The 10,210-nt window shown below is 50.5% G+C and overlaps 1 protein-coding gene across 1 annotated transcript; it reads right to left on the bottom strand.

The window, feature by feature from the left end:
• Nucleotides 1–7,523: 7,523 nt before the first annotated feature.
• On the bottom strand, nucleotides 7,524–7,814 carry LOC104462732 (outer dense fiber protein 1-like). The gene has a single exon (XM_010074799.1). The coding sequence runs from the start codon at nucleotides 7,812–7,814 to the stop codon at nucleotides 7,524–7,526; it is 291 nt and encodes a 96-aa protein (XP_010073101.1).
• Nucleotides 7,815–10,210: the final 2,396 nt, after the last annotated feature.

Below are 10,210 nucleotides of genomic sequence, written 5' to 3'. Positions count from 1 at the left end.
TTTTACAACCCCTGAGAACCTCAGCCAAAAATGAAGCAATTCCCTTGCTTCCCTTTGGTGCCAAGTGACTTTCCATCTGCTTAGCTCATATGAAACTCTCTTACTACTGCTTTGTTGATAGAGGAATTTCAAAGCCCGGCTCTCCTGGTGTTTTAAATTTGAATTACTGTGGCATTTACTGGTGTGGCTGGCAGAAAGCATGAGCCTGTGCAGCTTGCTTTTGTTCTTTAGTTTTCTTTCTTTGGATACTTGAAGATTATTTCTTTGCCCAGGCGGTGACACTGGTGACGGTCACCTTTATTTCAGCTGCAATGTGCATGTCTTAAAACCTACCGGACAGCTTGCTGGCAGGCTGAGTCGCTTCTCTGGGGTCCTCTGTGTGTGACCTGCCACAGCCTGGTGTCACTACCCCAGCGGGATGAGTGAGTCAAGGTCAGGAGGAACCAGCCTTACGTGGTCAGCATGTGCCTTCGGTCCTCAGGGCTTAACGGAGCTAAAATGTCTCTCTGCACCTGATGTGAAAGTCAGTGTGGCCCGCTGCATCCTGCTGGAGACTCTTCTTGCTGGCGTTGGCTCTTTTCTAAGGTGCTGGACACATCTTTGCAAGCGTTTCTGCACCTTTCATAAACGTCACGTAGGAACACAAGAGCAGGCAGGGTCCGTGCGGAAGGATAGACCAGCACTTCCAATGAGAATGCTAATGCTGCTGCAGGGCTCTGGAGGGTGTTCAGGGATGGGCAATAAATTACTTTCATATGGCTTTGTGAGCTGTTGTGGATTTTACACTGCTTTCAAGGAGCGAGAAGTGTCTCTATAATCACAGTCAAAGAGATGGAATAAAAACCCTTGCAGTCAGCAAGCATAAAAATATCTGGCCTTTACCTTTCGAATCTTCCTGATAATGTTTGAAAACCAGTTAAACGTCTACACCCAGGAGGAAACCAGCACAAATAACGTCAGAGGGATTGATGCTAATGCTAGGCAAGGGAGAGAGCCTCTGTCTCCTCAAACACGTTTAGTTATCCTTCCTTCTGTAATAATCAAAGGAATATTCTAAAAATTGTTGGATTATTAGAGGTAAGCTCATCTCTCTTCTTGTTTTTTGTGATACTCTGCTCCAGCGTAATGAATGTAAATGATGAGCTGCTGTTTCTGCCAGATCCCATGGGTCTACCCACGTGAAGTGTTGCAAGCAAATGACTGTTCATTGGTAAATTGGAAGAGGTCGGTGGGTAGAAAGGTGTCAGAAAGAATAAACCGAGGTCTAGAAAGCCACCTGAATTTCAGTGGGAAACCTGGATCCCCCGGGGGTGGGACAGAGCAGACAAGGAGAGGTGCTGCAGCGTGTCCCCCGGGAGGGGATGGATGAAGGCGGGTCTCTGGGGTGTGATCAGGACACACTGCCTGCAGAGCTGCCTGCTGCCAACTGGCACTCCCACAGGCAGTGTGCTCCCCTGCTCCCCGCCTACAGTCCTCCGTGGGGCATTTTTAAACCTCTTTTAAACCAGACCTTGCCTTGTGTGTAAATGGAAGCAGAGCGAGCCCCTGGCTGAAGCTGAGCTCTGCTGCACCGGCTTTCCTGCTCCCTGGCAGCGCACGGCACCCGGTGGGAGCCCAGTCCTGGCGAGCCGTGGGAATATGTTTTCTCCCAGACCTCCCATACAGCTCAAGGGTTTAGACAAAATGATGTAAGGATGGCTGAACATCTGGCTGCATCCGTGCGCGGTGCTCCGGGTGCTGTTCCCGTGCTTGCACCCAGTCCCCTCCGTTTGCCAGCAGGGTGATGGAGCACCTCTTTAAGGATTTGCCTGTGGTTTGGAAATCCCCAGGTGTGCCCATGGTGTGCACATCTGCCCTTGCTAGCCTCCATCCGAGGCCTCCGGGCGCCCGCGGTGGGATTGGGGTAGTTCCCCCAGCAGGTTGCAGGCACCCTGGGAGGAGAGGTGAAGTGGGCTCCTAATGTGGTACCGACCCTGCAGCCACACCAAGCGGGTACCTGGGAGCAAGAAACTTGTTCTTCTCACCGCTCACATCCCTGGGGTCCAGCACTTTGCCTGGTGTGACCCCATGGCCAGGCTGTGAGCATGCTGGCCAGCTCTCCCAGCCTCTCTGCCTTCATACCGATGTGATTTCTGCTTCAAGTTCTCCTCCAGATGCTTTACCAGCCCACAGCCAGATGCTCGAGGTGGTGTTCCCAGTTCTGTGCCTTCAGGCACGCAACCCTACGCCCCACAAACATGGGGCACGTGGCAGCTGGTGACCCGCCCCCGCCAAGGTGACAACCCCAGGGCAAGGGAGAACACGGGGGGACGAGACAAGCCCTGTCCCCAGTCACCACCCAGCCATGTGCTCTGGCTGCTCCTCAGTGGGAGGGGATTTTGTTTTCTCTTTTGATGTGTTTCAAGTGCCACATCCACTGGTGTGACCGCGAGGCAGAGCCCTGGCAGCTCTCCCCTTGGCAGGCTCCTCCGCACATGCAGGCAGGGATGCACACAGCTACATCCAAAAAACAAACATAAAAAGAGCCTGCATTTTATTTTCCTGGCAAGTTAACATCTCTTGTAATGAGGTGCAGGGGATGGTGATTTTCCCTGTAATTTGATTAATTGTTTACAGGTTTTTAAATTGCAGCATTATGTTCACTCGCAGGACTTTAAAGACTCCATGCAACACCCTGGGTTAGGGACCAGCACGAGGGAAAAAAGAGCTGGGAGACCTTCTATTACTTGTAATTACTGTCGAAATGGAGAAGGACAATTGCACAGGTATGATCTCACACCACCTACATATAACAGAGCAGTTGAGAGGATAACCTCAGGGACAGCCGAGCTTTTTTCACCTAGACTGGGGTTCCAGTGGTAGCAATGGGCTCTGTCTTTCAAGACAAGAAAACCCCAAAAGAAATGCCTGACCTACAGCAGTTGAAGTGGAGGGGGACAAATAGGATGGCAGGGGCAATTAGAAGACAGCCAGAGGTGGAAAAATAACCTTTTATTCAAGTCACGAGGGAAGGTGACAGGGGTGACAGGAGGAGCACGGGCCAGCGCCCCACGCTCAAGGAGGTGGAAGCTTCTTGCTGGTCACATGGAGTGTGCTGGAAGGATTGGCTTACTCCTCATCTAAATGCAGGGCAGGATTATTAATGAGGTGACAAGTGCAGGGTCCAGAATGACAACAAATCCACTGAGCCCCTGGAACAGAGGCAGGCGTGAAGCCGTGGGTCCTGCTCTGCCCTCTAAACCCTTAGTGCCTTCTCTGGGGGAGGTGACAGAAAACAGGCTTGGAAAGGTTATCTCAGAGACCAAGGTGCCAATCGCCTTAGCAGGGACAATGGTTAAATTTAACTTTAAGCACAAATAAAACAGACGGATTAAGTTTCTCACCTCTCAGGAGCAGCAGCACACAGCGGGAGAGGAAAGTTGGGATCACCAACCTTCCCACCGAGGTACCGGTGTCCCCAGTTTTGCAATAGCCAGGAGAGAAACAACATTTTTACACAAGAGCACTGCCTGGCTGTAGGAAAACCCCTAGAAATCCAGGAGCAGAGAGAGGTCTGGCGCTAGCATCCTCAGATGACCTGCTGTTACAAATTCCTAGGGCTCTGGCTATTTATAAATGCCCTGATAAGGCTAGAGTTCAAGAATGCACGAACGTTTACAACTGCAGAGCCAAGTCACCCACTTGGGCATCTTCCTCATGCCAGGGAATTCGGAGAGAGTATTTGCTGTATGAGGATGGTCAAAGTTGGCCCCTAAAATAATTTGGTGCAACAATATGCTGAAGAATACATTGACTGCTGGAAGTCCCTATTTGGGCTGTGGTAGCGCCGGGCTGCTGTAGGAAAATAAAACTCGCCTTAGCCAGGAGCTGTACTCCGGGAAGGATTGAAGGTCGATATAATCCAGCCCAGAAACCTAATGTGATGGTGGTCTGTTGCAAGGGCTCCTGCATGCCCAGGGTCACAAATCACAGCTCTGACTCTTGCCTTTCTCTTCATTTGGTATTGCTGTTGCCAAGAAAAATGCCAGCTGCAGCGTGCGCCAGACTTGGGGCTTTGTCACACCGCCTTCAGCAGGTTTGCTTTCGAAAAAGTTATACAGCGGTAAATTAAAAAAAAAAAAAACACTCTGCCACCTAGTGGCAAAGGAATTTCTTCTAGGGAGGTGCTGATGTGAGCACGTCTTGCTGTGTTGATAGTAGTTTTCCAAAGGAATTTTCGTTTAACAGGCGCTCAGCTAAGCAGTATTCGGAGGGCATGGATTTCGAGAACGTTTTGGGCTATTTCCCAAAGTATTCACAGCATGTAGGTGTTCACAAAACTAAGTGACACGTTTGCTTCTTATGGACCTTAGGGAAAAAGTCTTAAAGATGCTCCTCCCAGCCTGGACTAGCATTTCACGGGATATAAAATAGATTAGGAATTAGGAAGATGTGCCTCCCAGCCTGCAATGCCTCTTTGAATTTAAATGCCAGGAGTCCTTATCAATAGGGAAAAAATGGCTATTTGTGGCTCATTTGTGTAAGAAAAAAAATATAAACCAAACTTTTTTTTTCTTTTCCTAAATTTTCTTTTAATAACTGAAGTGTCCTCCTCTCTGGCTGTTTCTTCATGCCCCCTGGGCTGCCAGACCAACCTTCTCCGTGTCTGCATCGTGAGGACGAGTGGCACAAGCTGCTGCTGATGGCTGATGGTGCCAGACAATCGCATGCTAGTAACACGGCATGACATTTAATTACAAGGAAACTACCAATTGGAGCAAAATCCAAAGAGTGGTGCTGGAGTCTGTCTCTTGAAGTCTTCAAATAAAGAGTAGATACCTTCCTGGAAGTTAGACTTTGGGCAGTTTATTTGTGGTGTAAGATAATACAGGAGGAGATTCGGCCAGATGAGCTGGTGGTGCCTTCCAGTCTTGAAATCTGGGAATGAAGTCATGTCTACCAATAAAGTCTTGCTGCTCAGGAGTGTAATTTGGTGTGAGGAGCCTAATTTAGGAACAAAGAAGAACATGTGCTAAAGGATGAGCAATAAGGATAAGAGCAGCCATAGCCAGCCCTATGATCGCTGCGGGACTTGATCCGTTCTGCAAGTCTGAAGTCGAGGGTAGATGGGAGGTGCTGAAGTATGTTTCCTTGCTGCAGGCATAGACAGCTTCTGTAAACACAGTTACAAAGTGAGAAGACTGTATCCCAAAGAGTTTTCAGTTTTGCTACTGGGTGGGTTGCTTTGTAAGAAGATGGTCTTCTCCAGGGGTCTGTAACATCCCCATCCCTGTCCCTGCCGCCTGTGCTCACAGCAGGCTCCCTTGCAGCCTCCTGGCTGAGGCACGGCTTATTTCCAAATATCCTTGGCCAACATCAGCAGAATCAGGCCACCTGCGCGTAGCCAGCCTTTCAGTGCACTAAGTGGCTGATAAGAGAGATGGAGAGAGACTTTTTACCAAGGCCTGTAGCGACAGGACAAGGGGTTTTAAACTGCAAGAGGGTACATTTAGATTGGACATAAGGAAGAAACTTTTCACAATGAGGGTGGAGAGGCAGTGGCCCAGGCTGCCCAGAGAAGCTGTGGATGCCCCATCCCTGGAGGGGTTCAAGGCCAGGCTGGATGAGGCTTTGAGCAACCTGGGCTAGTGGAGGGTGTCCCTGCCCATGGCAGGGGGTGGAACTAGATGACCTTTAAGGTCCTTTCCAACCCAAACCATTCCATGGTTGCATGATTCTGTACTGACCCAGCTATACACCAAGCCCATAAAGCCTAAAATTTGGTATCAGCTGGTTTTTAAGAGCTAGCTGGATGCTGAAAACATGCCACAAGCAGCCTACTTCTCACACCAAAGTTAAATTACCTAGTTGGGTATGGTCAAGCCAAACTGACCCTCAGCCGCTGGCTGGGATGTTCCACTGAAGGAGCCCGTTTCCTGGCACTGACGATTTTGGGAGATGCTTGCAGTGAGCTCGCCGAAGGGGCTGCAGTCACTTGACAGACCGCATCTGGAATATTGTGTCCAGTTCTGGGCCCCTCATTTCAAGAGGGACAGGGAACTGCTGGAGAGAGTCCAGCGCAGAGCCACAAAGATGATGAAGGGAATGGAGCATCTCCCTGCTGAGGAAAGGCTGAGGGAGCTGGGTCTCTTTAGCCTGGAAAAGAGGAGACTGAGGGGTGACCTAATCAGTGTTTATAAATACGTGAAGGGTGAGTGTCAGGAGGATGGAGCCAGGCTCTTCTCTGTGACATCCAGTGATAGGACAAGGGGCAATGGGTTCAAGCTGGAACATAGGAGGTTCCACTGGAATATGAGAAAAAACTTCTTCACAGTGAGGGTGACAGAGCACTGGAACAGGCTGCCCAGAGAGGGTGGGGAGTCTCCTTCTCTGGAGACATTCAAAGCCCGCCTGGATGCGTTCCTGTGTGATCTGATCTAGGTGTCCTGCTCCGGCAGGGGGATTGGACTGGATGATCTTTCGAGGTCCCTTCCAATCTCTAACATTCTGTCACTCTGTGATTCTGTGACAGGAGGCTGAGCTGCTGCTGACTTCACCAGCCTGGTTCAAATGGCATCAAATTGATGCAAAGGGCTTCTCTGAGGAATGCACGGACAGGGACGGTTTTGCTCCTTGCTGGAGCGTGTCTCCATCCAGGAGGAGAGGGGTCTTCCCCAGCTGGGGTCCTCCCAGCTGTTGACTCGCTGCTTTGTAACCCGTCCCCTCTGATTCCACCACCTTCATACAATTAATGCAAATTGTGAAAGCCAGGCGGGCCTTTTGCAGGCTCAAAATAAAGGACTGGCTTTGTTTTCTTTAGGTGTGAGTGTTTCCAGGGTAACATCCCTGTTGCAGCAGCGGGTGGGAGCTCTTGGCACTGGGGACCCCTTGGCTGCCAGAGGCATGGGGGTCCCGTGGGGGGCCAGGGTCCCCCTGTGTGACAGTGAACAACCGCATTTCCCAGCCAGGCTAACGGCCGGCGATGAGGTGTCCTGATGGCAGGCTGTCCCTTGGTGTCACCCCCATTCCACCCATCCTGCCAAGAACCAAACCAAGGGGACAAACGGCACAGCTTGGGGTTTTTTTGGGGAGGAGGTTCCTCCCTTGGAGGTGTTTGTTATCAAGCTTTTCTTCCTAGAAATATCCTACAGCTCAAATGGAAGTGGTGGGACTGAGAGAAGTGTCCTTATACAAAAGTGACTGATCACAACCGGTGCCTTTCAGCCTTTAAAATCCCTGCTACTGTCCACAACAGCAACACCCGCCCTGAACCGTTCTACCTCCAGCTGTCCCTTCCGTACCCAGCAAGTGACTCCAGCCAAGTATACCCAAAACCACCTTTGCCAATTTACTGCTGGAACCTCCCTTTGTGTCTACCAAACCCCTTCAAAATGAGGCTCACACACATCTGCTCGGAGGGCTTTTTATTTCGGGAGGGGTCTGAGGACCTGCCGGCACACGGTTATCGGGACAGACCCGCAGCCGACGGGAGCAGGGCTGTGGCAGAGGAGTGACTGTGTCCCGGCGCGGCTGCCTGCTGCTGCTCAGCGGCTCCGGAGACAAAGGCAGCACTTGTGTGTCGTTTCGATCTTCACAACGCTGTTGGGTCCCAGCGAGTAGGTCACCTCGCCCTCGCTCACCCCCGGCGGCAGGCTGATTTCCCTGGTGATGTTTCGGTAGCTGTACTCCTTCCCTCTTGCAGTGGTGCGCTCCTCCTCGTGCTCCGCTAACACCTTCACCTTCCTGCCTTTCACCGTGACCGTGACTTCCCTGGGGTCAAAACCATTCACATCCACCAAAGCCAAAAGCTTGTGATCATGGGGAAAGCTCAACATCCTGTTAAGTCTTCTTTGCATCCTGGAATAAAAACAAGAGGACAGCTTTTCAACCCAAATCACAGAGGAATAGATCAACCACCTTAAGGCCAGGAGAATTAAATAGGGAACGATTGGATCCATCTTCATGCTGATGCACAGCACCTGGGCTGGTGTCTGCACCATCAGAAGGAGCTCCCACCTGCATGCCACAGCAGTCAGGAGTATTTCAGTGTCCCCTCTTCGGATGTGGCAATTGTGGAGCTGAAAAGTTCTTTCATCTAAATACAGAGAAGCCAGCACTCCTCTTTCACACGTGCATACGCCCAAGAAGCCGTGTGTGTCCATCCTATGCCTTGTTCTACAAGTTACAGTTGTAATAGATCGCATTTTCCAGTTAGGAGTTTTGTTTGAAGCAACCAGTGGATAGGAGACAAAAACCCCCAAATGCTCCTGCAGAGCTAGCCTGGAGGCTCACTGGCCATTAAAATGATTTCTAACACTGCCAGACAGCGACTCTGCTCAACCAGGAGACTGGCTCTTATTCCAACCATTTGGAAAGTAGGCGATGGAAGGGTCACAATAGCTAAATTGGGCACAAGGCACCAAATTAAAAGCATAATGGACGTGATGGGAAATAGGGCAAGCAATGAGAGAATGGGAATGCCCACTAAGGTGAGAAATCCCTAATGACTGGTTCGTTAGCAAGGTGCATCCATTTCAGCAATCCTGCTTAAAGCCTCCAATGACACAATCTGGAGTGTGGCTTTGGGATGTGTTTGTTGTGCTCTGGGAGAGCTGGCTCTCCTACCTGCCCCTTTGGTCTTTTTTATATTGTTGGTTGGAGGAGAATAAACGTGCTGAGAAGAGCTGGTCCTTCATAACATTTTTTTCCTGGGAAGGGGATGGCTGAATTCTCCAGCAGAACGGGCTGAAATCCTGCTGCAGTGTGGTTTCAGGTGGCAGTGATACAGACTCGTGTTCAAACCAGTAAGTCATCCCGAGCATGGCAGGGCTGCAGAGCCTGGCACACATGATCAGCGTGCCCTGGCACCCCCACAGCCCATCCTGAGACCCCCTCGCTTCCATTCAGACTGATTTTCCATTCCTTCACTGGAATTTTGGTATGCAACGATTCTGCAAGGGGATGCTGTGCCTGCCTTGCTGCGGTACCTAATGCACCGATGGAAATCTGGGCACAGGCACCAATCCTCTGACACCTGGGACTGGAAACCTGCTCCTTGACAGTCCTCCTGGAGCTGCAGCTACCAGGTCAGTTAGTGCCCTTTATTAATGTTCTTGATCCCTGATTAATTTAATTACTGTTTATTAAATTAATTACTGTTGGATTATTGATAACTAATATAAATTATTGACTGACAAAGTTTGGTTATTTAATTTATTGGCATCTTGTGATGCTCTTTATTAAAATTTTTGTCCCCTTAATTAATTAATTAATTACTAAGCAACCTTACAGCAACTTTTGGTTTTGCTGATGTCAGCGAGGTCAACAGTAACCTTAACCCAAACAGTAAGGTTTTATCATTCAGAACTCCCTTCCTGTAAGGGTGACCTTTGGGTTTGATCTCTCCTAGAGTCAATCTTGAACTGCATTAACCAAATAAAATCATCACACCGGTGGTCAAAATGGAAATGTAGAAAACCTGACACTTAGTCCTCGTACCGTCCAAGGTGGGAAAACACAGACACACGGCTGCGGTGCGTCGGCGCGGCACCCCACCCCGTACAGGCACGGTTTGGCTACTGACACTTATGTGTTTAACAGGCTCAAACCGAATTGATGTTGAAGATGGACTTTGTTCCACAGCTTGGATCGAGTCGTGTACTTCAGACGCTGTTTCTGAGAGGTCACAATGTCCAAAGCCTTCCTGGAGCACGCGCTGTCCGCACGGCTCCTCTCGGGCTGCCTGGCTGAACAAGCGGCACCTTCCCATTCCCCTTTCAACCCCTCTGAGAACAGGTATTTCTCTCCCCTCCTGCTTATCTGTTTGCACCTTTGCTCCTGCTACTGATGCCAAACCTCCCTTCATCCTGCCAATGCCCAGAGAAAGGAGACAAATATCTGTCACCTGTCCGGTTCTTGCTCCGCACCCAGCCTGGCGCTGAAGGCTTGTCTCCCCCAGGGCTGGTGCAGGCAGCAGCCAACCCCTCTGAGAACAGGTATTTCTCTCCCCTCCTGCTTATCTGTTTGCACCTTTGCTCCTGCTACTGATGCCAAACCTCCCTTCATCCTGCCAATGCCCAGAGAAAGGAGACAAATATCTGTCACCTGTCCGGTTCTTGCTCCGCACCCAGCCTGGCGCTGAAGGCTTGTCTCCCCCAGGGCTGGTGCAGGCAGCAGCGGCGCGGGGCCGGGCTGCGCAGGCGAGATGCAGGCAGGTCCTCGTGGAGCTGCT

The sequence above is a fragment of the Pterocles gutturalis genome, unplaced genomic scaffold (assembly GCF_000699245.1).
Source record: "Pterocles gutturalis isolate BGI_N339 unplaced genomic scaffold, ASM69924v1 scaffold31272, whole genome shotgun sequence".
NCBI classification, from domain to species: Eukaryota; Metazoa; Chordata; class Aves; order Pterocliformes; family Pteroclidae; genus Pterocles; species Pterocles gutturalis.
This window is presented reverse-complemented; position numbering and strand designations above follow the sequence as displayed.

Excerpts from the sequence above, each read along its gene's own strand:
- LOC104462732 (XM_010074799.1), bottom strand. The coding sequence starts at position 7,814 with ATGTTGAGCTTTCCCCATGATCACAAGCTTTTGGCTTTGGTGGATGTG.